The sequence below is a fragment of the Bos indicus genome, chromosome 1 (genome assembly GCF_029378745.1).
Source record: "Bos indicus isolate NIAB-ARS_2022 breed Sahiwal x Tharparkar chromosome 1, NIAB-ARS_B.indTharparkar_mat_pri_1.0, whole genome shotgun sequence".
Classification (NCBI taxonomy): domain Eukaryota; kingdom Metazoa; phylum Chordata; class Mammalia; order Artiodactyla; family Bovidae; genus Bos; species Bos indicus.
In genome coordinates, this window is record NC_091760.1 from 126,751,313 (window position 1) to 126,778,627 (window position 27,315).

A 27,315-nucleotide genomic window follows, 5' to 3' on the forward strand; every position below is an offset into this window, starting at 1 on the left:
GGTTTTAAAATACTCTGCATGAAGTCAAAACATGTCATTGTTCATGACAAACACACGGAGGCCAGAGTTCAGTTTACACACAAGGAAGTGTTTCCATATTTTTTTCTCTGTAATGAGATCACATTAAGCATATTCAGTTACACTGTCATTCATTAACCTGGAGTATTCTCTGCAAAGAAATGATCAGAGAATTCAAAGTCCAATTCTCCCAGAAATTCAAGCCAGTCTTAGTTTATCTTTTAGAAAGAAAGAAAAGAATCCAGTGAAACCCAGATGGGATACAAAAGAAAAAGGGAATACATCTGGGGGTTAGAGAACAGTAGAAGCAATGGAAGGCATTGTTCCATTCCTGGAAGGCTGGTATCCAGCAGAATAGTAACTGTGCATTTAGTTTTTCTCAAGCATACCTATTTTATTAAAGGCTTCTTGTAGTTCCTCCAGCTCCTCCCGAGAAATGGTGGTGGTACTGTTCTCCATCTCTGAATAGGAAAGACTACCTTCAGGTCTTTATATCTGGAAAAAGCAACGTGAGAAAAAAGAACATGAGCCCTTTGCAAACATTTATCTAAACAAGAACAGAGGACACAGGCAGTAAAGCATCTGGAAGAAACCACCTGAGAGGTAAGGCTGACAAGGAACAAGTAGGAATAGATTCCCTGGTAACACTCTTTCCCAACATAGGTCAGGCAGACAATAACAGGGAAGAAACACTGGTTTTTTCACACCCTGTGCTTATCCAAAGCAAAGGCATTTCTCAATGGCTTGTATAATTTTCCTTTCTATTTGACTTCACTGTTTCAGAAAAATAAGCATTTCAAGTTGAGAAAAGTATAGCATTTAAAAATACTCAGGATGTGGTCGAAAAGTAAAATTTTAGGACGTGAATCATGTAAGTGAGAGGCTGATGATTTCGGGATGGAGCTTGTGGCTCAAATGTTCAACTTTACATTATTCAACCACAGCCACAGCCACCTCCTCTCCCTTTCCTTGAGCGAGGTCTTTCCCAGATTAGTGGGGCCTTTCTTATTCCAAGCAGGATAAACAAACTAAAACCAAAAAAAAGAAGACTGATGTAAAACTGGATTGTAAGAAAAGCAGGTATATAATAGTCATTGTAGAAAATAATTGGTAACAAATGCCCAAATCAGAAATGTAACTTATCCACAATCCTACTCTCCAGAAATATCAACTAGTACTTTTTGTCATCTACATCTTTCTGGTCTGCTTTTCAAATGCACCTGTACCTTTATGGGGGCGTGAAATGTGAGTATAATTTTTTGTGCTAATATATTATATGTATCAACATAATTTTTAGTGGCCACATAATAACTTATTTGGTAAATCCCTTGTTTCACAGTGTTTGCACTGCTTCCAATTTTGCATTGTAAATGAATGCTACAATGAACAGCCTTACAGATAAATCTCTGTACATAGCCATGTTTATTGCTATAAATAAATATCTCAAGGAGGAATTATTGACTTTTGGGGGGAGGCCACACCTCATAGCTTGCAGTGATCTGATTTTCCCAACCAGGGACTGAACTCAGGCCACAGCAGTGAAAGCGCCAAGTCCTAACCACTGGACTGCCAGAGAATTCCCAAGAATTACTTACATTTTTAATACTTCTGATATGTAACAAGGCAACTCCTATTTTTTTTTTTCAGATAGCAGGATTAATTTTATTTTATTTTTAAACTTTACAATATTGTATTGGTTTTGACAAATATTGAAATGAATCCGCCACAGGTATACCTGTGTTCCCCATCCTGAACCCTCCTCCCTCCTTCCTCCCCATACCATCCCTCTGGGTCGTGCCAGTGCACCAGCCCCAAGCATCCAGTATCGTGCATAGAACCTGGACTGGCGACTTGTTTCATATATGATATTATACATGTTTCAATGCCGTTCTCCCAAATCATCCCACCCTCTCCCTCTGCCATAGAGTCCAAAAGACTGTTCTATACATCAGTGTCTCTTTTGCTGTCTCGTATACAGGGTTATTGTTACCATCTTTCTAAATTCCATATATATGTGTTAGTATACTGTATTGGTGTTTTTCTTTCTGGCTTACTTCCCTCTGTATAATAGGCTCCAGTTTCATCCACCTCATTAGAACTGATTCAAATGTATTCTTTTTAATGGCTGAGTAATACTCCATTGTGTATATGTACCACTGCTTTCTTATCCATTTGTATGCTGATGGACATCTAGGCTGCTTCCATGTCCTGGCTATTATAAACAGTGCTGCGATGAACATTGGGGTACACGTGTCTTTTTCCCTTCTGGTTTCCTCAGTGTGTATGCCCAGCAGTGGGATTGCTGGATCATAAGGCAGTTCTATTTCCAGTTTTTTAAGGAATCTCCACACTGTTCTCCATAGTGGCTGTACTAGTTTGCATTCCCACCAACAGTGTAAGAGGGTTCCCTTTTCTCCACACCCTCTCCAGCATTTATTGCTTGTAGATTTTTGGATTGCAGCCATTCTGGCTGGTGTGAAATGGTACCTCATAGTGGTTTTGATTTGCATTTCTCTGATAATGAGTGATGTTGAGCATCTTTTCATGTGTTTGTTAGCCATCTGTATGTCTTCTTTGGAGAAATGGCAACTCCTATTTTTAAAGTGACTTCGTGGTTTGACTATTCAATATAAAGCTAAAGGTGAGTACAAATTATGTATACCTCTTATACACACCTCATTACTTTAATGTGTATTTCAGAAAGTGAAAATGAACTAAATAAGTACTGAAGCTAAGTAGGAAAAAAAATTTTTATACACATATTTATATAAGAGGTTCAACATCATCCCTGAACATCTCTGATTTGGGGGGAAGCATATAATTTTTTGAAATAATTGAATTAAAATTTTCACTGCTGCTGCTGCTGCTAAGTCACTTCAGTCATATCTGACTCTGTGCGACCCCACAGACGGCAGCCCACCAGGCCCTGCCGTCCCTGGGATTCTCCAGGCAAGAACACTGGAGTGGGTTGCCATTTCCTCCTCCAGTGCATGAAAGTGAAAAGTGAAAGTGAAGTCATTCAGTCGTGTCCGACTCATAGCGACCCCATGGACTGCAGCCTACCAGGCTCCTCCATCCATGGGATTTTCCAGGCAAGAGTACTGGAGTGGGGTGCCATTTCACTGATTACTTAAAAATCATATTAAATTATGTGAATCCTTCTAAAGAGTACAGTATATTTGTCATTCATGATCTGTAAACCAAGTTGTTTAGGATTTTTGTTATTCTTTCAAAAGACATTATTTTTGTTAAAGTACAGTTGGTATACAATATAGTGATTCACAATTTTTAAAGGTTATACTCTATTATAGTTATTATAAAATATTGGCTATATTTCCTGTGCTGTACAATAAATCCTTGTCACTTACTCTACACCTAATAGTTTATACCTTTTAATCCCCTATCCCTGTGTTGCCCCTTGCCCTTCTCTTTCCCCACTGGTAACCACTGGTTTGTTCTCTAAATCTGGGAGTCCACTTCTTTTTTGTTGTTGTTATATTCACTAGTTTATTGTATTTTTTTAGATCCCACGTGTATGTGATATCATGCAGTATTTGTCTTTCTCTGACTTATTTCACTTAGCATAATGCCTTCCAAGTCCATGCAGGTTGCTGCATATGGCAAAACTTCATTCTCTTTTACAGCTGAGCAGTATTCCATTGTGTGTGTGTGTGTGTGTGTATGTACATCTTCTTTAGCCATTCATCTACTGATGGACAGTTAGGTTGCTTCCCTATCTTGGCTACTGCAAATAAAACTGTTAGGAACATCGAGGTATAAGTATCTTTCGGAAAGCGTTTTGGGGGGGGTTTGGTTATATACTCAGGAGTGGAATTTTGGGGTTTTATGGTAGTTCTTGGAGAAGGAAATGGCAACCCGCTCCAGTGTTCTTGCCTGGAGAATCCCAGGGATGGGGGAGCCTAGTGGGCTGCCGTCTATGGGGTCGCACAGAGTCAGACATGACTGAAGCGACTTAGCAGTAGCAGCGTGGTAGTTCTATATTTAGTTTTTTGAGAAACCTCCCTACTGTTGTCCATGGTGGGCTTCCCTGGTGGCTCAGATGGTAAAGAATCTGCCCACAGTGTGGAAGATCCAGGTTTGATCCCTGGGTCAGGAAGATTCCCTGGAGAAAGGGATGGCTACCCACTCCAGTATTCTTGCCTGGAGAATCCCATGGACAGAGGAGCCTGGCTACAGTCCATGGAGTCCCAGAGTCAACGTAACTGAGTGACGAACACTTTCACTTTCACTATTTACATTCTCACCAACAGTGTACAAGGGTTCTCTTTTCTCCACATTCTCTTCAACATTTGTTATTTGCGGTCATTTTGATGATAGCCATTCTGACAGGTGTGAGGTGATATCTCATTTGGTTTTGATTTTCATTTCCCTGATGATCAGTGATGTTGAGCATCTTTTCATGTGGCTGTGACCACCTGTAATTCCTCTTTGGAAAAATGTCTATTCAGTTCTTATCTTCATTTTTTAATTGGGCTGTTTGTTTTTTTGATCTTGAGTTATATGAACTGTTTATATATGTTGGATATTAACCCCTTATCAGTCCTATCATTTGGAAATCTGTTCTCCCATTCAGTAGGTTGCAAAATGACAGATTTCTATGTCTTACAGTTACTCTGGGGCCTGATTCTAACTAAATATGTAATAAAATTGTTTAGTTTTTAAATACATACATACACCATTGCCCTCTATTTCTTTCTACACTTTTTTAAAAAAACCTGAAGAGCTCAGTTCTGTAGAGTAAGAAAAAGGCAGTAAATGCAATTTCTTACATGTTAGCAGTAAGTACATATTCACATTTTATTGAATTCTCACTTTTAGAATGTTTACTTATTTTGTGGTGAAAGAGATGGAACAGTCCTTTTAGAACGTTTAAGAATAACCTCCCAGTCTGCAAAATGCTAATTCTGCTGTGGCTGGCTTCCAGTTTCTGTGGTTTGGTCATTCTGCATATCCTTTCCCATATTCAGAATGGTTTCTATCCCTTGCCTCAAGTTTTAAAAATAGTGGTCCAATTTTAGCATTTGCACTCCACAGAAATGCTGCAAATTAACGGTCCTTGTGTTGACCTTGCCTATGAAATGATAAATACACCTGGGGTTCCATTCTTTGCTCAAGCCTATTTAAATATATGTCACTTGTTAATTACATGAAATATTTTTATTCTCCCATAATCCAGCAGAACCAGCACATAAAATTAGTGAAAAAGCAATTTACCCAAATGTTATTATAAGTATAAAGAAGTTTGTAGCATTACACAAGTCCTTTAGTATTTAAATGAAGCAAATATAATAGATGCATTACACAAGTCCTTTAGTATTTAAATGAAGCAAATATAATAGATACAGAACAATCTTTAAAATATATTCTTCTTCTGGTTTTTTTTTTTTTTTTTGGCCGCAACATGCAAGATCTTAGTTCCCTAATCGGGAATAGCATCTTCGCCCCCTCCATTGGACATGGGGTCTTAACTACTGGACCACCAAGGAAGTCCCTTTAAAATATATTATTAAAAGAATAAAACAAGGAGCAGAAAATTCAGTATGGCTGGGGGAGGGGGAGCTATATCAGTTGCATATTTATAAAAGCATTTCCAGAAGGATACAAAGAAAGGTAATAGTGATTGCCTTTCTAGGGGAAATGGGGAATTGGAGGCCAAGTAAAAAGGGAGCTTATTTTTCATTACATATTTTTAGTCACTTTTTTAGACTAAAGGCAGCCAAAATAAAAAATAACTGAAAAACAAGAGAAGTGATTGTGATGGGAACTTCCCAGGTGGTCCAGTGGCTAAAACTCCACACTCCCAATGCAGGCGACCCGGTTTTGATGCCTGGTCAGGGAACTAGATCACACATGCTGCAACCAACAGTTTTCATGCCATAACTAAGACCCAGTACAGTCAGAAATAAATATTTTTTTAAAAAAGAAGTAATTGTGGAAAGACAATGGAAACAAAATAAATACTAGTGGTTTGAAAGTATACATTATTGAATACTGACAGACAATAAGATTACTATATATAGTTCTTACACTATATGTTACGATTTTAAGTAATATTTGCCTCATATTTCCTTAGAGGCAAAATACTATGATTAAAATAGCAAAATAATTTATAGCTTTCTACAAAGGCATGAAGATTTAGCAGTAGAATGGTAATGGAAAACATATCGCCTCTTTCATAAGTGCAGACTCATGCATACAGTATCAGTATTTTTCTAGATTTTTGCAAAATTATGATAATCAAGTACAATGCAAAAAACTAAGACACTACATAGTGTATCTTAACAAGCATTTTTATATTGCACAATAAACCTATCAGGAGTAACACACTGTTGGCTGAGAAAATACAGCTGTTGAATTTGATGTATAAAAAACTGTTCTAGCTACATGATCCCAAATAAATTGCTTACTATGATGTTTTTCCATGGGAAAATGTTTCTGCTACAATAAGATAGCACAGACTCTTAAAATTTTGCGACCCCATGGACTGTAGCCCACCAGGCTCCTCTGTCCATGGAATTCTCCAGGCAAGAATACTGGAGTGAGTTGCCATTTCCTTCTCAGGGAATCTTCCCAACCCAAGGATCTAACCTAGGTCTCCCACACTGCCAGCAAATTCTTTACTGTCTAAGCCACCAGGAAAGGCCCTAAAACTTTACGGAAGAGAATTAAATTTTCAAAGTAGTAGGTAACATTTTAGAAGAAAACCCCAATGACCCTATAGCTAGTAGCCCAATATTTTTCTTACTAGTCCCATAGTTAGATGATTAATGCACTCTCTTAAATGCTTTGTGTCCATTCTCTTTCTCATGACTCCATAAGGCAGGTACTGTCCTCATTTTATAATTGACAAAGGGATGGTTCAGAGGATTCAATAACTTTCTCAGTGTCCCAACGTGAAGAACTCTCAGAGGCTCCGAACCAAGCTGTAGCAGAGCCCTACTGTGTCTTATTCCTTCCTCTAGGCCAGTACCTTCTGAAGTCTCCCCAATACAATCTGATATCAAACCATAAAATGTATAAATATGTAACTGTCCAATAATCATACAATAATTTATGTAACATATGAAGCATATATACCTGTGAAATAAGAATTTGCATTTTAAAAGAAATCAGCCCCTGTAAAATTCTTTGTAAAGTTTTGGGGACAAACTTCCAACTAGGTCAACTCATACTTATCAAGCACATAACTTGTCAGTCCTGAAACACCAAAACACAGAGTCACTAGAATTCACTCTGTAGTTTTAGAAATGAAGCACCCATCACTAATCGGTACCCAGACACCTGGCACTGACGCTCACCTACCTGGATGCCTGAGATGGCTCAGAACAGCACAGCTTTCCAAAGTCAGTCCTATGAAAAGGAGCCAGAGACAGCCAGGATCACTGTCAGAGACCCAGCAACAGGGAAGGTTATGCTGGATTTTCTAGACAGGTACATCTTATGTGTCGGTCCTATACATCTTCAGTAATTGCAACTCTTCTTTCCTCCTGTTTTTTTCTTTTTTTAGCCCATATAATTTTAAATAACACCTTCTTTTACCAAGTAAAACCTTTCTTCCCTGTCTTAATTCTTAAGTGTACCCTGACACAACCAAACATAAATTTGGAAAGTTAACAGTATATTCTAAAAATGGACTTCTTAATTTAGATGAAATTGGATCTGATCTTTTCTCCTCCCTCAAATTTCTAGCTTCCTTGAACCTCTAAAAGCTTTACCAAAATTAGCCTAAGTAGCTCTTTATGGCTGGCAGGTTCTAAAGTTCTTTGGACAGTTTCAGGAAAAAAGGCATCAGAAACAACTCTGAGACCACCAAGACTTTGATGCCTTTCTACCAGTCCCAAAGGCCCAAACTGTGAGGGACCGAAGCTGTCTTCACTGGTACTTTCTGGCTTCCCAGCTCTTCTGCTTTCCCTCCTCTCACTGCGGTCCCAGGTCCGGGTCACCTGAGATTCTGAATTCTTGAGGGAGCCACTGACTCAGGGCACACAGCCTTCCCCCTAGTCCGTCTTTCAAAATTCCCTTCTTCCCTCACTCCCCCTTCTCTAGTATTGTAAACACTGATGGCAAATACTTAGAACTTTCAGTGAGGCTGGAACCATGCTGTTCTCCTCACACAATAACCTCACCATTTACCTATTCTTCTACTGATGGAACAAACATCCTCCCTTAAAATGTAAATTAGAAGACTACTGAGATTAGATAACCTGCCCAAGGCAGGCAGGCAAAATAGAAGATTAAAAAACAAATCAGCTTCTTAACCTTAGCTCTCAAATCTACATACAGTTCAATTAATGTCCCTATCCCTGTTCTCCCACTGCCAGCATCACAGGTAGTTCCCACACACAAGTAGTTTTGAAGAAAGGGTTGAGGACCAATTGACACTTATGTATGAGTGACTAACAAACCCTCAAGGTGTTAAATTATTCCAACCGTATTTTTATTTTAAGGGCATCTGCCTGTTTTCTTTAGTTGAATAATGGGTAAATACATGATTGTTTAATCAACAAAATATTTATACAACAGTAGGATAAATGAACTGCATCTACCTGCTTCTTAAAAAAAATAGTAAATCGAAAAACCAAAGTGCTAAAGGATACACACAGTATACCAATTATTGTAAATTATAAAACACAGAATACTTTACGTGTCCTTTATCCTACCATACACATGTAGTAAGACTTAAAAACACACGGGAAAGACACAACAAATTAAGAATAGTGTTTGTCTATGGAAAAGGAGCTTCCCAGGTTGTCTAAGGAGAAGGGCTTCCCAGGTAGCGCTAGTGGCAAAGAACCCACCTGCCAATGCAGGAGACTTAAGAGATGTGGATTCGATCCCTGGGTTGGGAAGATTCCCCAGAGGAGAGCACAGCATCCCACTCCAGTATTCTTGTGTGGAGAATCCCAAGGACAGGGGAGCCTGGCGGGCTATGATCCATAGGGTCAAAAAGAGTCGGACATGACTGAAGCGACTTGGCACACGCATGCATGTGGAGAAGGAGGTAAGGGGCACATCTGCGGGCTAGAGCTGATCTTTTTTTTTTTAATGATAAATTCGAAACAATTATGGTAAACTTTTAACATCTGTTTTAAATAATTCATTACTTTAATTTTTAAACTCAGTAAAAATAATAAAGATAACAAAAGAATGTGTTTTGAAAAGGGAAAAATTTCCCAAAGCCCCTCAAGGTTTTTTGGGGAAAAAAATCTCTTTAATACTTTAATCATAAGCAATAAAAATAGTTAATAATATTGGGGCAGAATAATTTATTGAAATATAACTTGTATTTATTCTCCCACCCCGTTCAAAAACCAATAACTAAATCTTGTCTTAGGAGTTCTGGCAGTCCAGAAGGCAAAAGCAGATTGGAACCTGCGGTCCCTTCAGTCTTTGGACAGAAGCACAAGCCTTCTCGGGGCTCACTTAGGCTGGTTGTGCTGGGAATGGGGCGGCAGGAGAAGACCACCTCTGAAGAAGATGAAGAGAAGGAAAGATTATCCTGGTGGAAACGGAGGGGAAGCCGTGGATGTGAGCAAAGAGGCCCGGGGGAGGCAGAGAGAAGGGACGAAGTGCCACAGAACCTCTGCTGGAGGGACCCACGGGCTGAGCCGGTGCATGTTTCCCAGGCCCCCTCAGAGGATGAAGGACCAAGGATGAAAGCACTTCCTCCCAGCCTTTGCCGTCTCTAAGATCCCGAGACAACAGAGGCTGATGGACAGATTCCAGGTGCCTAAGACTTGACGGGACTCAGGCAGGATGAGGCATCACAGTCAAAATAAAGTTGCTTTCAAGAACATAAAGAGGGGATTCCTTGGCTGTCCAGCAGTCAGGACTCCACACTCTTGCTGCCGATGGTGTCGGTTCAATCCCTGGTCCGGGAACTAAGAACCCCCAAGTCATGTGGCCAAAAAATAGAATATAAAGAAATGTGATATTTCTTTCCTACCTGACTTTTTTACGGTAAAAGCCTTGATGGTGTCTCTCTAGAGAAGTGACTAGGATCAGAGGTGCCAGGGCATTTCAGTACCTTCTACTGGTGTCCTCTCCTTCCCTTCTTCACCAACTGTGATCCTAGCTCCCACCACAGCCCTCCTCTTTGCCTGTTACATTCTATATTCAACTCTCCATTACAGTTGAAAGATCACAGGGTCACTGGAATATATCCCTATGTGAAACGTAAACAGCAAAGAAATATAAATTAATTGAAGAGTTTTCTTTCTAGTGTAAAGGAAATCTGGAAAAATATTTTCATCTGTCTATAATATTTCCAGCAATTGCCTTTTTTGATTGTATTTCACTGCATCATTCATTCTGTAAAAAGCAAACATTCATGTTCCGTATCAACTTGTTCAGTTTTTCAAATCAGACTTTCTTTAGTTAACAGGAAAGTCCACCGACTCACTAATATAAGTGTGAATTTGGATACCACTGAGTTTGTTAAATATTAGTCTCCTACTCTACATACCAACCAGGATAGCCCTTTGGACAGAGAGAATTTTTAATGGGTACACTAATTCAAATTTTCCCTGAGCATCCTTCTGGTCTGACAGAACTGAGCTCAACTTCCTCATTCATTCTACAAGAGGCAGACATGTTAGGTAAAAAACATTCCTAAAAAGTGATTAATTTGATTGCTAACAGCTAGAATTTTTTAACCCCCAAACTATTTTTTAAAATAGTAGCTATGGTTACTATGAATTAACTTTTTCTCAAATAAGCAAAATAACTTCCTAAGTGCCTGCACCAGAAAACATAATTAGACACCATTATGAGGAGTTAAGCCAGGATTAACACCTGGGATGAAGGGGTTTGGCTCCAGGTTGACTCATTTGTGACCTCTCAAAGGGACGCCTGCCAATCTCCTGCTAAAACAAACAAGACAAAAAAATAACAATACTGTTATTGCTATCTTAATGTTGGGGCTCTTCCCCCCTCTTTAGTTTTTCCAAGTCTTAACCATCTCATTACTCCCCACACTACCAAGTTAACATGCTTTCTGCCCCTAACTCTCAACCAACAGTCCACTCACCACCCCCGACATGTCCTTAACTCCTTCCCACCTGCCTTAGATATGAGCACCTCTGTCTTTTCCTTGCCTCTTATGTATTATCTACATACATTATTGTGATGGCAATGGATACAATAATACATTCATTATTGTATTCTTGAATATGTGTTGTCTTGTAATAGTCACATTTTGCTATTTTATTCTTATCTTCCTAACATCATTGCTGTCTCTTTGCAGGTAAAAAATATATGTTTTCTTCTTTTTGTGTTCCCCATGGTCTTATCATATTATATATATGGGAAAATATTAGTAAAATTTATTAATAGCGATATTTCCCTTCATAGAGCAGGGATGAAAAAGTGAAAGTGTCAGTTGCTTAGTCGTGTCCAACTCTTTGTGATCCCATGGACTGAAGCCTACCAGGCACCTCTGTCCATGGAATTCTCCAGGCAGGAGTGGGGTGCCATGCCCTTCTCCAGAGGATCCTCCCAACCCAGAGATCGAACCCAGGTCTCCTGCATAAGCAGGCAGATTCTTTACCATCTGAGCCACCAGAGAAGCTCCAAGAGCAGGGATGGTACTAGATCAAAAAAGGGCCAAACCAAACAACGGTCCACGGGAAATGTGTCACCAACAGATGGGTAAAAAGACTAAGTGGGGGTTTCAGCATCTCAGTAACCAGTCCTCATTCTCTCCCCTCCTTATTATTTATTCAACAATGACTTACGAGCACCTGTTCATGGTGATGAGTATTAGAGGCACAAAGATGGCACTGAAATTTTGAACCCACATGGGTTCAAAATCTTTCAAAATAATCTTTAGTCAACCTTTCCCTTAAATCTTGCAAAATAATTTTTGCCAACTTTTTCCTAGTTCAATTTAGTCGCTCAGTCATGTCCTACTCTTTGCGACTCCATGGACTGCAGTACACCAGGCTTTCCTGTCCATCACCAGCTCCATCAGCAAAGTAGAGAAGAGCAGAGAGAATCTGTATACATCTTGTCCCCACTCGTTGCATGGGTCACCTCCGTGACCAGCCTCAGTTACACTCACTGTAGTTCTGTGTCTCTGTACACCTCAGCATGGAATTGGGGTTGGCTTCTGAGTATTGAGTGGCTGCTAGAATTTCCACCAAGATCTTTCTACATCCATTTACTTTAAAGCCCCATTATGAAGCCTCTGGTTGGGGAGCTTACATTCATTCAAGTACTCAATGAGTAAGTATTATTTGACTGGACTAATGAGATTTAAAGATGAATAAGAATCAGTCTCTTCTAAAACAACATTCAATATAATACTGACCACGTTCAGCTATAAACACCTGAGAAGCTTAACTAAAACTGATTTTGGGGTAAATGACAAAGTAATCTTATGATTACATCTCTCTGATAAACAAACGAGAATCAATTCCTAATTCACTTTCTGTTTTAATCTGGATTTAAAGGCCCCTCTTCTACACTATATATCATTTCCTGTAGGGGCATTCAGTATATATCATATATAATCCTGGGTTGGAACTTTCTGGATGAATTGTAGCCAAGGCAATCATAGCATATGGAGTAGAATGCAAGAAGGCTAAAAGAGGTGTGTGTGTGTGTGTGTGTGTGTGTGTGTGTGTGTAGTAGAATACAAGAAGGCTAAAAGGGTGTGTGTATGTGTGTGTGTGTACACATGCATGTGTATGTACACAGCACACGCAAACATATGCATTGGAGAGAAAACAAGAATGAGAGAAAGAGACCTAAAACTTTTTAATAAAACAGAAACAGGAGCTCTCAGAGAAGCATTTAGCAGGTGAAGGACTCATGTTGCAGCAAAACTCTCTTACTTTATTTCTCTTTCTTTCTTAAAACAAAAGTGCAAATCAGAGGTGGGCATGACCCAAATCAAAATACCTATGTAAAAGCATGTGGTGAGTCAACAAGTATTTGGAGTCCAAAAGTGGACTCAGACCCAAAAAAAGCAGATTATACAGAAGGACTTGGAAAAAATAACCATCCCAAGGACAGACACCAGAAGCTGCTGGCACCACAACTCTGACCTTCAATACTTTGTGTATGTGATTTGGTCACTCAAGCACAGAGGTTCAAAAGTCATTTGACTTATGCAACTGAATGAGTAGTTGTGAAGAGTCTGAGTTGCTCACTGAATGATTAAATGAGTGTGTAAAAAAATACTAGTAATTTGGTCTTTCCTCACAATGCCCTTATCAGAGTTCTCCTCATTATTCCTGACTAAAACCAAATAAGTGCTGGCTCAGTTCTGAAACCCTAATACTGACAGTGGGTGCAAGTGCAGAAGCGGTAAAGCACTAGCCTAGGCAGAGGGGACAATATGTAAAGCTCATCTCCCACTCTGTGCCCTCGGTCTACCCGGACAGGTGTTCTAAAGGATCCACCATGCCTGCATGGTGTAGACACAGCTCCTCCACTGCAGCCTGTCCAAGGGGCAGGGAAAGCTCTGCCCCTCCGTTAGCCAAAGTTAGTAATTTTTTTTAAGTTGAGAAATAGGAAACTACATTAAATGGATAGCTAAAAGAAGGAAAGTTATGACCAACATAGACAGCATATTAAAAAGCAGAGACATTACTTTGTCAGGAAATGTCCATCTAGTCAAGGCTATGGTTTTTCCAGTAGTCATGTATGGATGTGAGAGTTGGACTATAAAGAAAGCTGAGCACCGAAGAATTGATGCTTTTGAACTGTAGTGTTGGAGAAGAATCTTGAGAGTCCCTTGGACTGCAAGGAGATCCAACCACTCAGTCCTAAAGGAAATCAGTCCTGAATATTCATTGGAAGGACTGATGCTGAAGCTGAAACTCCAATACTTTGGCTACCTGATGGGAAGAACTGACTCACTGGAAAATGACCCTGATGCTGGGAAAGATTGAGGGCAGGAGGAGAAGGGAACGACAGAGGATGAGATGGTTGGATGGCATCACCGACTCAATGGACATGAGTTTTGGATAAACTCCAGGAGTTGGTGATGGACAGGGAGGCCTGGCATGCTGAGGTTCATGGGGTCGCAAAGAGTCGGACACGACTGAGTGACTGAACTAAACTGAAAAGATACAAAGTAGAGTTTATTGATCAAAGTTTAAGTCAAGAATATGTATAGAAGATTGTAATTAGAACCACTGGAGGTGTGAAACAACAGGAAGCCTTAGTCCCCCAGTCTTCCCGAAGCTTCAAGCTCTAAATTCAAAATTAAAGGAATATAACGAAAACTGAGGTTATTATGATCTATGAAGTGGCAATTGGTACTTCTCAGAGCCTACTGGCCAATGAAGCCCTATGACCCCAAGCTCAGCAATATCTCTGTTCTGCAAGCCATGGAAATTCTTCCCCGTTATTGAAGTCTAAGACGAGGGAGGAGGTCCCTATATCCTATATAGAAGGTCCCTGTATCTGACTCCCCATTCTCCACCCCTTTTCCTGATGTGTCCATGATGCTAACCAGGGCTTTAAAAGGGGAAGTCAAGGCAGAGGTCCAGTAAACTGTTGTCTAGCAGAATCAGGCCCAAAGTTGCCTGGTCTTCTGGTGTTTAAAGGGAAGCCAGAAATGCTTTTTTTCCTTCAGAAATCCACATTTTTACATGAACTTTGATTTTTAAATTTGGGAAACAATTTGAATTACTATAAACACCAGGGGTATCAAACTAGAACTCTGGTCTATTCATTTTGGTTCTGCAGCTCCCTAATTTTAAGTTATTCCACTTGGCCCCTCTAAGGACCTCAGAGGAAATGCTGTGTCTCTCTAGAAACACTCCAAACAAATTAGCTCATTCTAAGGGCCAGAGGAAAATATTTAGTCCCTTGATGTATGAAAACACAACCTCAGTTGTGCACCACTCATGACATCCCTGATCCCAATGAGGGACATTTCCAAGGGTCAGTTCCTCTGAGAGAAGAGGGGCCAGCAGGTCACGAGCCCATCAATCAGATTCCCACTCAGGTAACTGGATCTGCCCGCCATCCCAGGATCTTTTCTTCTCATTTATTATTTATATCCCATCTACTCTCCCCCAACCCTACCCCCGCTTTAGGACTTCTCTGGCTGAGAAAATTCAATACAAAGTGTTACCCAAGTTCCTATCATATTGTGTTACAATATCAACACTTCAAGTATTATTTTCTCCACATGCTTTGTTTCTTCTCTAGCAACTATCTCTGAACTTTGGGTAACAGCATTAATTTTATCTGGGGGGTTCTACTCGTTCCCTATAATCTATCCATGACATTTGAGCAAAGCTCCGGGTCCAAGCCAATCAGCACATCGTACTTCTCAGCCACAGTGATTTGGTTTAGGGACAGGCATATCACCCAGTTGGAGCCAACAAGACAGAAGAAAGTTTTTGTGAAACTTTCTATAATGAGGGCCTACACACTCCTCTGGATCCCTACTGATGAGGATGTAGAGGCCAGAGCATCTGTAGCCATTCTGCCTCCATGAAGAAGGAACCCAGGACTGAGAATGAAGCTAAAACCGACACTCAGAAGAAAGCAGAGACGATGAGTAAAGAGAAAACACCACACCTGGCAGGGCTGAATCTTGAATTCCACCATGCTAAAGCCTTTGTGCTTTTTCTGCTAAGTTGCTTTAGTCATGTCCGACTCTGTGTGACCCCAGAGACGGCAGCCCACCAGGCTCCCCCATCCCTGGGATTCTCCAGGCAAGAACACTGGAGTGGCTTGCCATTTCCTTCTCCAATGCATGAAAGTGAAAAGTGAAAGTGAAGTCGCTCAGGTTGTCTACTTGAAAGTTACAAAGTCGTGTCCGACTCCTAGTGACCCCATGGACTGCAGCCTACCAGGCTCCTCCGTCCATGGGATTTTCCAGGCAAGAGTACTGCAGTGGGGTGCCAGTGCTTTTTCTAGCTACTTGAAACTATATTTTAAAGCCAGTTAAACTGGCTTTCTGTTACTTGCAACAATGAGTCCAAACTGATAACAAAGAGCAATGACATACATAATTTACAAAAAGAAAATGGAAAAAGGTGGGTGTCATTTCCTCAAAGGATAGAGTATTTGGACATCCTGAATTGGGAAAGAAATTAACCATAATTATATTTTCTGAATAGAGTTACACTTAGATAAGAAACATCATTTTTTCATAATTTGTAATTTACCCCCACCACACCTAATCCCAGAAATTCAATGCGTCAGTTAGTTTACGGTTGCTCCCATAGCAATCATCGGCGTTAAGATTATAGTCATAGCCTAAATGCCTCCCAGTCTACGGCTTCTTTGTACTGTTTTTTTCCTTCTCTTTATCCACAAAGGTTTTTCCTACTTCTCTCATAAGTCACTTCTAACTGGAGATGATAAACTAAATAGTAATATAGTATGAGAAATGACAGATATTTCTGGTATGAGGCAGGGCACGGCAATCTAGCTACAATAAGGAACATTCAAAGTCAACAAATCATTAAAATCAGGAAATTACTAACTCAATGCAGGTAGAAGGGGAAAAAAATAATTTACATAGTCTCTCAGAGTAAAAAAAAAATAAACACACAAGATGTTTGGAGGTTTATCCCATGCTCAACCCAAAATAGGTACCCTCAGGCATCAAGTCCCTGTAAGTTAGTGCAATTTCCAAAAGGATACTTAACCCAGACCACAGTAGGACTCATACTATAATCTGCTGTGTGGAACAGCAATGTGCTTCCAACATACAAAGGGAACAAGAAAGATGCATGGCACACAGGATTTAGGAATGAATGAGGCTGAATAAATAAAACTATTTTTCTATTTTTATAATAGCGTTTTTATACATTATCAGATATCACATGGCTTCTCAAGGAAATTGGCCTGAAATAAACTTTGGATATGAACATTAGAAATGACAGATCTTTCTTTTCTGTACATAGATAAGATTTAACACTGTTTAAATCATCTAAACCCTTTATGATTTTTTTTTTTGTCTTCTATCAGTTACTGAGAATTTTTCTCATTGTTGTAAATTTCCCAGTGTAATTGCAAATTTGTGTCTTTCTCCTTTTTGTTTAATTTTTGCTCTCCCTCTGTGTATGTGTGTGTTAGGTGCATATAAATGTGGAATTGTTCTATCCTCTGATGGACTGACCCATTTCTATTATAAAATGCTAAACTTTAACTTTGCTATTTTGAAACAAATTCAGGCTTACAAAAAAGTTGTAAAAATTGTGAAAAGTGTCTCCATATACCTTTTACCCATCTTCCCCAAATGTTAACATTTTCTATAACCATAGTACATATCAAATCCAAGAAATTAATATTGATATGACTAATAAACAACAAATTTTATTAAAATGCTAAACTTTAGGACTCCTTCCCTCAAAACTTTCTTTGACAGTAGTACAACTTTTTTTGGATTAGTGCTTCTTTCTTTCCATTTTTCTGAATCCCCATATTTAAGACATAGCTCTTATAAGCAATTTAATATCAAATATCCAAACAATTTTTATCTTTAAATAGGAATATTTACTTAACTAAACTTAATGTAATTACTGATGTGTTTAGACATAAGGCTACCACCTTGTAATTTGTTTTCTATTTTCCCACTTGTTTTATCTTTCTGTCCTTTCTTGATTTCTTTGGAATTAATGGAGTGTCTTCTTTTTTTCTAGTTTTCTCCTCTATTAGCTTCTTTATCAAGTCTATTTCCTGCTTTTATTGTTGTTTTGGACTTCCAGTTTACAAAAATTTCCCAAGACATCACTATATTGCTGTTTAAAATTACACAAGCTACCTAATTATCCTCTTTTCCTGCCATCCCATTCTTGGGCATATATCCAGAGGAAAACACGGTCCAAAAAGATACATGCACCCCAATGTCCATGCCAAGACATGGAAGCAACCTAAATGTCCATTTACAGAGGAATAGATAAAGATGTGGCACACATATACAATAGGCTATTACTCAGTCATTAATAAGAATGAAATAACGCCATTTGCAGCAACATGAATGGACCTAAAGATTGTCATATGGAGTGAAGAAAGTCAGAGAAAGAGAAATATCATATGATATCCCTTATATGCGGAATCTTGAAAGAAATGATACAAATGAACTTACAAAACAGAAACAGACTCATGGACTTAGAGAATGAATTTATGGTTACCACCAGAGGGTAAGAATAGGGGGAAGGGACAATTAGGGAGTTTGGTGTTGACATGTGTATACTGTTATATTTAAAATGAATAAACAAGGACTGCTGTATAGCTCAGGGAACTCTGCTCAATATTATGTAATAGCTTAAGGAGAAACAAATTTGAAAAAGAATAGATACATGTATGCTGCTGCTGCTGAGTCGCTTCAGTCGTGTCCAACTCTGTGCGACTCCATAGACGGCAGCCCACCAGGCTCCCCCGTCCCTGGGATTCTCCAGGCAAGAACACTGGAGTGGGTTGCCATTTCCTCCTCCAATGCATGAAAGTGAAAAGTGAAAGTGAAGTCACTCAGTTGTGTCTGACTCTTAGCGACCCCATGGACTGCAGCCTACCAGGCTCCTCCGTCCATGGGATTTTCCAGGCAAGAGTACTGGAGTGGGGTGCCATCGCCTTCTCCGAGATACACGTATATGAGTGAAAAAAAAAAAAAAAAAAGAAAGAAAATTCTAGAGAAGGAAATCATTCCAAAAGTTCATGTTTCCCAGAAAGTATTCTCTCTTGTCTTTTTTGTCCCTTTAAACTACGTTCAATTTCCTTCATCAGATTACAGCCTCAACAATTTTGACTAAACCTATGCCTCCAGACTCTACTCTTTCCCTGTGAGCAATTCTTGTTTCCCACTCTATCCTGAGAAGGGCCTTCTCTTTCTCTTGAGGCCTCTTCTTGATGGTCCCATAATTTTCCTTCATTTTACTTACTATTTCTAAGCACAGCTCAAACTCCACCATGACTTCCTTCATTGCCCTCATTCCATTTTAACACATGTTTATTGAGAACATCTGCAGTGCGCGGTGTTGTACTAAGTTCTGGAGGCAATCAAATGTTGACTAACACAGGGACCACAAAGAATTTATAATCTAGGAAGGGAGTCAATAAACCACAGCTGACAGCAATGGCAAATGCATGAGACTCCCTCATCCACTCCCAACATGACTCCAATTGCCAGTTCTTAACCACAGAGCCTGGAGTAGCCTCAGGATCCCTTTTTCAATATGAGCCTTCACAAAGCTCCTACGAGGGGGTCAGGCTTCAAAATGAACTGAATGCGACCTCCACAACCACAGTACAGGCTGTAATGAAAAAAAACAGGAAAGGAAGAATCTTCTGGAAGATTCAAGGAAAACTTTACAGAAGAGGCACCATTTGAGACCTTAAAAAATGAATAAGAATAGAGAGAAACATGCAAATCCCAGTTAAGGGAGAAAAGTCTTAGAGGTCTCCCCTTAGAGCACGGGTCTGACAAAACAATTTTTTAAAATTTATGTTTAATTGGAGGATAACTGCTTTATTATGATGTGTTGGTTTTTGCCATACAACAATGTGTATCAGCCACAAGTATACATATGTCCCCTCTGTCCCTCCCTCTTGTAAACCATAAGTACACATATACCTACTCCCACCCCTCCCCACTCTACCCCTCTAGGTTGTCAGGGAGCACTGGGTTGAGCTCACAGTGTTATATAGTAACTTCCCACTAGCTATCTATTTCACAAAGGGTAACATATATGTTTCAATGCTACTCTCTCAAGTAGTCCCACCCTCTCCTTCCCTTGCTATGTCTACAAGTCTGTTGTCTATGTGTGCATCTCTGGGAACCCTTAACTAAGTATCCATGTCATCTTAGAGCATCTTATCACCATGTAAGTTTTAATTACAGAAGAAATGTAAGCTATGCCATTGCCCTCAAGAAACTTAAAATTTTCAGGGTGATAAGATGATGCAATAAAATATAAATACTTATTTTAAAAATCCATTTTTAACTCCTTGATGACAATGATGTTGAGTGATTCTACTTAATAAGTGTAACTCCTCTGAAAGTCTTTAACTTTTCTTTTAGCCCTTTTGCTTATGGTAATTTCCATTTCTGACATATTAAAAAAAAAAAAAAAAACCCTGCTATCTTTAAAGATGGCTGCAGACAACACTTTGTATTTAGAACAGACCCACATTGACCAATCTGAAGTCTTTTCTTTTTACCATTCAAGTAAGACAACAGTACTTTGGCCACCTCATGTGAAGAGTTGACTCATTGGAAAAGACTCTGATGGTGGGAAGGATTGGGGGCAGGAGGAGAAGGGGACAACAGAGGATGAGATGGCTGGATGGCATCACTGACTCTATGGACGTGAGTCTGGGTGAACTCTGGGAGTTGGTGATGGACAGGGAGGCCTGGCGTGCTGTGATTCATGGGGTCGCAAAGAGTCGGACACGACTGAGCGACTGAACTAAACTGAACTGAATACAAAGTCACCCTTTTTTGCACCTCAGGAAACAAATTATATTCTTCTCCAAGTCACAGTGTCTAAAGAGGACTTTTCTATGACTTAGAGGACTCTTGGCTTCATGTGTGTTCCCTTACCTACTGACAATAGAAACGTTAATCTATCTGCTTGGTATTGGTGCCAATTAAGGTATTTTGATTGAAAGCAATAAGGGCCTGCACTGGGGATTGGCTCAAAGAATTGAGAGAAGATTGGCTCAAAGAATCAAGAGAGGGTTAAACAAGCAGTCTCTGGAAGGGCTGGTGCCAGGAAGTCTAAGGACACCCACAATAGACACTATGACGTTCCACTTTGGAATGCTAGCTCCAGATGCCTCAGCCACCACCATTCATGGAGGACAGGCTCATTCCCAGGATGGGGAGTCTGACGGGCAGAACCCAGGCCTCATGCCCACTGGTGGTCAGAGGATACCAGGAAAACAAGACCTACAGCTGTAGAGAATCTCATTTGCCTTCTGCATGTCTCTGTGTTTGCATGAAGCCAAGATAAAAGTTTAAATCTGATTCCAAAGCAGATGCAAGCACTCCTGACGATCTTCTCCTGACCTGAACTAATCTCACTCAATCAAAAATCACCTGAAGGTGCTCCCCTGGTGGCTCAGGGGTAAAGAACCCACCTGCCAACTTGATCCTTGATCTTGGAAGATTCCACATGTCGGGGGGCAACTAAACCCATGTGCCCATAAGCCTGTGCTCCAGAGCCTGGGAGCTGCTACTACTGAGCCCATGTGCTGCAAGTACAGAAGCTGGCACGTCCTAGAGCCCGTAATCTGCAATGAAGAGTAGTCCTGGCTCACCGAGACTAGAGAATGCAACAAAGACCCAGCACAACCAAAGCTAAATAAATAAATACAGATTAAGATTGACAAAAACACCAGAAGGTCATATAAACCTGACTCATAAAATCTCCCCCAAGATCCCCATCCCCAAACAAAACACAGCACTCACACACAACGCAAGTCCCAACGTAGCAGGGGAGACTTGGGTGGTCACAAAGGCCAAGCAGTGTTCTGAGCAGTACACATAGTGTCTCATTTAATCCTCACAGCAACAGTATCAGGTTGGTAATATTATAATCCTCATTTCACAGTTAAAGCAATTGAGGTCAAAAGCTTCCCAATAAGTGGCAGAGCTGGGATTCAAACTCAGGGAGTCTGCCAAGTCCAGATCCTTCATTACATACTGCCTTCATAGCAGCAGTCTCCATCTATTCCTTCCCATCCCTGCTGCTGCTGCTGCTAAGTTACTTCAGTCGTGTCCGACTCTGAGCGACCCCATAGATGGTAGCCCACCAGGCTCCGCCGTCCCTGGGATTCTCCAGGCAAGAACACTGGAGTGGGTTGCCATTTCCTTCTCCAATCCCATCCCTATATCTCAAGTTATACATCCTGTGGCCTTTTCCTGTTACAAGCTGCCCTAGAACCTTCCTTGTCAGGATAAACTGTTAGGATGAAGTGTGGATACAGGGTGATCTGTCTTGCTAGAAACTGATGGAATGGGTAGAAGGGTTTGAATGAGCTTTGGGGAAGTGATATGAATTATTTCACAACAGCTTTGTTTTTTGTTTGTTTCTGGAAAATTACTTTGCTCCTATTATCCACGTATGACTTAGTCACGGGAAAGTGTACACTAGGGAGGTAACTGCCTAGATTGTTACGGCCTATATTGCCAAATATCTCATTTAGAATGAATGCCTCAACACCAATATCAAAGTGCTGTCAGAGAAAGGAATCCATGAGTCATTTCCCATTGCACTGGAATAAACCGGGCCTTACCTGCTGCTAGTTTATAATTCGTTTTCTCCTGATTCTAGCCAAGAAACTCTATGTAAATAATTCACAGCAACAGAGAAATTCCAGTCCAACTTGTGTCCAAGTGAACAGTGGAGTCCTCCCCAGGATGTTTCTGTGTCAGTGTCTGAACTTCAACCCCCAAAGCACACACTGCTGGTGCTCGGAACACACTGTGAAGTCTTCATGTTTTATGCAGAAAAATTAAACCAGTATTTTCCCGGAGCTGACCCTCTGAGGTCCTTTACATTACAACCTGCAGAATCCAACTCTGACATTTCTTTATTAACAAGGAAGGAATTATCATTTATAGGTGTGTGTTTTCAAGGATCCATAGAAGTCTTAACTAAAACCCTGCTGCTGCTGCTGCTGCTAAGTTGCTTCAGTCGTGTCTGACTCTGTGCGACCCCATAGATGGCAGCCCACCAGGCTCCCCCATCCCTGGGATTCTCCAGGCAAGAACACTGGAGTGGGTACCTAAAACCCCAAGTTTCTACAAATTATGGATAAAAATCAATAGTACTGAAAAATATTTTCAAATGCAAAGGATGCCATAAGACAAAAATTTAACTATCAAAATGTAATATGATTTTCTTAAAAAGTACCACTAGAAAACAAATCTATAGTTTTATCATTCTTTTAACAGCCTGTGTGCTGCCAGTTAAGGGTTCTAACAGCCAAACAGAACAAGTTCGAGTCTTTTCCTATTCACAAGAGATGGGTACCCTCACAGCACAACTAGATATTTGCTCAAGAATTATGAAGTTCCTTTGCTATCAGACAATGGAAGAAAGCAGTACCCACTACCAGCTCCGGAAATTTTCTCACCAGAATCTCGGCACTACAAAAATTAATAACAGCACTATATATTTGCCAAGCATTTTATACTTTCCAAAGTAGATTCACATTGATCGCCTCATTCTTAGACATAAAGAAATCTAGACACAATGAATTTTAATTATTTATAACACTGATAAAATCCAGTCCACACTTCTTACTCCACAGAGAAAGAGCTGGCACTCAGACTGAGGTGTTCAGAGTTCCAGACAAGTCATCAGAAATGCTGGATGAGAAGATGTACATCAAAAGAGAACTCAAAGGAAAAACTATTAAAGAAAAATACAGTCAAAATTAAGACACACAGGCATTAATGTTTATATGTCATGAGTTATATAGCTTTAGAAATTAACAAGAGCACTATTACTATAAAAGATGTTAAGTATTGATAGTTTAATTAGGCAAAAGCAAATAAGGACAAAAGAATTTGAAAAAAAAAATTAAGTTGTAGGGACTTCCCTGGCAGTCTAGTGGTTAAGACAACACGCTTTCAAGGCAGGGGGCACGGATTTGACCCCTGGTCAGGGAACTAAGATTCTGCACGCCATGTGGCATGGCCAAAAAAAAATAGGGGGAAAAAAATTAACTTGAAAGGGTATAATATTTTCTATGACCCTCAGAATATACCCTTTGTTTTATTAAATTAAATCAAAATTAGCTCTAAGGCCTACTCAGTATCACTTGAGAAGAGCGACACCAGTTGTCACATAGATGCCTTTCCACTCTCTTGAGTTATAATAGGACCATGGAGAATATATGAACAGGAACAACAAGAAGAACCCTTGCATCCTCAGTAAGCAAGAGAGATGCTTCCTCTTTTAGGTTTATGTCATACATTTAAAAGCACAGGCATCGGACATCCTGGTGGTCTAGTGGTTAAGACTCTTCATTTCCAACGCAAAGTGTGTAGGTTCTCCTGGTCAGGGAACTAAGATCCCATAGGCCACATGATGGAGCCAAGTCCTGGGGCCAAAAGAGGAAAAAAAAATTAAACTAAATTAAAAAAGAAGGAGAAAGTCACTGGCATCCACCCTCCCTGTTACAAGCCAGAAACAGTGACCTTTCCTCCCAGGGTCAGTCCCAGTCACTTGGGACATCTCCTACAGCTGCACTCTCCCCAGCTGCAAGCCTCAAAGTCATCTCGACTCTATTACTCTCTCCCTTCCAAAACCAGTAACTTACCACCAAAACCAAATTCTGGAATATTCCTCTCCACTCCATCTTTACCTGTCACTGCCTTAGTCCAGCAATCTATTGCCTTGTAAGGGCTACCTCAGGAGGTTCACTTCTGCTCTCCCTGACTTTCCTCATCCAGTCTTTGACTCTTACTCTATGCCCATCAGCTTCAACATATTTCCCTTAGGTAGAGCCAATTTAACAATGCATTGAATAAGAAATATGGAGAGGGGAAAAAAAAGAAATATGGAGAGGTAGAGAAGAAAATTTATATTGCACAGTCCAGTTCAGTTGCTCAGTCATGTCTGACTCTTTGGGACCCCATGGACTGCAGAATGCCAGGCTTCCCAGTCTATCACCAACTCCCGGAGCTTGCTCAAACTCATGTCCGTCAAGTCAGTGATGCCATCGAACCATCTCATCCTCTGTCATCCCCTTCTCCTCCCGCCTTCAATCTTTCCCAGCATCAGGGTCCTTTCCAATAAGTCAGTTCTTCACATCAGGTGGCCAAACCATTGGACCTTCAGCTTCAGCATCAGTCCTTCCAATGAATATTCAGGACTGATTTCCTTTAGGATGGACTGGTTGGATCTCCTTGCAGTCCAAGGGACTCTCAAGAGTCTTCTCCAACACCACAGTTCAAAAGCATCAAATTGCACAGCACTGGGCAAAACTCTGCTAATTTTCCTTTAATTATCCCCTCTTTCCTGAAAACTCCCCTCTGGGAGAAAGCCTCCTTCTCTACCACAACTCCTGAACTGTCCCCTCTCTGGGCTTCAGTCTGCTATCCTTAGTCTCTACCCTAATCATTTATCTTACATGGAGCAGTTCAACTCTTTCCTCAGCTTCTACCACGTGCAGCCTTTCACCCATCACCCAACACAACTCCCACCTAAGGATCTAACTTCCTTAGAAGACAGCAGGGGAATAGCAAGTACCAAAAGAGGACAAGATAGTTAGAGGACAGACTCCATATATGACTGCTTAAGAAAAAAATTTAACTGAGAAATCACTAACCTACTGAAAGATCTTTTTTTTTTTTTTTCCTGCACCATATGGCATGCAGGATCTTAGTTCCCCAACCAGGGATCAAATCCAAGACCCCTGCATTGGGAGCATTAGAGTCTTAACCACTGGACTTCCAGGAAAGTCCTTGAAAATATCTTTTTTAAATGACCATTAAGCTAAATGACTGGCATGACCAACTCAATGGACAGGAGTTTGAGCCAACTACAGGAGACGGTAAAGGACAGGGAAGCCTGGAGTGCTGCAGCCCATGGGGTCGCAAAGAGTCAGACATGACTGAGCGACTGAACACCACCATCCAAAAGCTAAATGAAAAACTGAAACAATGAAATTTCCTTGTTCTGCCCAGAAATCTAGCACCCATAATTTAAAAAGTATAAGAGTCAGTTAGAGCAATGGTGCCAGGAAACATAAAAACTTGCTATATGGGATGCAAACCAGACCCCACTGGTGGGGTGCACATTCCCAGTAATGATTCCAGATCCAGGTCAAAGACCATACCCCGGTGGAATCTTCCTCCCTGAGCAGATGTTTTGCTCAGTGATGCCAAAAAAAGTCATTCAACACTCTGTGAATGCCATTTTGCACGTTGTATTTTCTGTCCACCACACCTGCATCAAGGACTAAGCATCTGGGGATGTTAGAAACAACTTTTGTCAGATTATCGCTGAATACTGACTGTCCAACACACTGCTTACCTATAGTTGGTGCTCAACGAACATTTGTTACATGAATGAAAGAGTAGAAGATCATTAAAATCCTACCAATAAAACCAGGGGAATCGTTTGCTCAGCACTTTTTCTCCTTTAGCCTCATAGAAATGAACTGGATTCATCTATTCACTGCCTGCTTACATCCTCTTGAAAAGTGAAGTCGCTCAGTCCTGTCTGACTCTTTGTGACCCCATGGACCGTAGCCTACCAGGCTCCTCCGTCCATGGGATTTTCCAGGCAAGAATACTGGAGTGGGTTGCCATTTCCTTCTCCAGGGGATCTTCCCGACCCAGGGATTGAACCCAGGTCTCCCACATTGTAGGAATTCGCTTTACTGTCTGAGCCACCAGGGAAGTCCTACGTCGTCTTGAGTAATTGCCATCACAAACCTAGCCAGTACTATTTGTGATGGCAATTACATCACAAATAGTACTGGCTAGGTTTTTTATTTTTCTGGCCTAGTTTTATTTCCTACTGATGAAATGATTATACCTTATATGCAATCACACTCATTTTACCTTCCTTCTCTATTCTATCTATAAAACTCTCCCAGCTGATTTTAACCAATACTTTAAATTATTTTCAATAAGCAGTCTGTAGAAGACCTGGCTTCTCTAGACTTCTTCAGGCACTGTAAATATATGTAGAAAGAGTTAACATAAAATGACTCTCAAGGACTTCCCTGGTGGTCCAGTGGTTAAGACTCTATGCTTCCAACACAGGGGACCCAGGTTCAATCCCTGGTCGGGGAACTAAGACCCCCCATGCTGCATGGTGCAGCCAAAAAAATTTTTTTAGGGACCTCCCTGGTGGTCCAGTTGCTAAGACTCCACACTCCCAATGCAGAGGACCTGAGTTCAATCCCTGGTCAGCGAACTAGATCCCACATGCTGCAACTAACACCCGGTACAGCCAAATAAATAATTTTAAAAAACTTTTTTAAATTAAGTTAAAATGACTCTCAGTTCAATTAAATTAAGTAAATCATTTGGGATTGCTCAGTATTCAATACTATGTTAAGCATCATAAGAGATGTAAAAGAAATAATTCTCTGTACTCAAAAAGTTTACATTCATTCATTTGTTCATTCAGCCAATAATTACTGAAGACCAACTATGCACTTTGCCCAGTGCTAAGCACGAAGAAAAGCATCAAGACATCAAATCTCTGATCTGGGCATTCCAGGAGCTTATACACAAGTCAAGGAGGGTGAAAAAACACAGCAATGTTAGTGTTACACATATAATCAATAGCACTCATCAGGAAAAAAATGTTAAAAACATTATAAATGATG

At 40.3% G+C, this 27,315-nt stretch overlaps 1 protein-coding gene, 2 long non-coding RNA genes and 1 other non-coding gene across 5 annotated transcripts in view; 3 read left to right on the plus strand and 1 right to left on the minus strand.

Moving 5' to 3' along the window:
- Window positions 1-27,315, minus strand: part of PLS1 (plastin 1) — a 129,434-nt gene that overhangs the window by 58,643 nt on the left and 43,476 nt on the right. For both annotated transcript variants that reach the window (XM_070793680.1, XM_070793685.1), the window contains one exon: window positions 408-513. In XM_070793680.1, the coding sequence (XP_070649781.1) occupies window positions 408-477 (70 nt within the window). In that variant the 5' untranslated portion in view covers window positions 478-513. The remainder of the gene's footprint in view (window positions 1-407; window positions 514-27,315) is intronic.
- The window catches only part of LOC109559554 (uncharacterized), a 69,314-nt gene that overhangs the window by 7,586 nt on the left and 34,413 nt on the right, over window positions 1-27,315 (plus strand). The window lies entirely within an intron of this gene.
- On the plus strand, window positions 506-13,223 carry LOC139184178 (uncharacterized). The gene is made up of 3 exons (XR_011567712.1): window positions 506-621; window positions 2,576-2,659; window positions 9,374-13,223. It is a non-coding gene; the product is annotated as an uncharacterized lncRNA (long non-coding RNA).
- On the plus strand, window positions 26,701-26,773 carry TRNAG-UCC (transfer RNA glycine (anticodon UCC)). The gene has a single exon. It is a non-coding gene; the product is annotated as a tRNA-Gly (tRNA).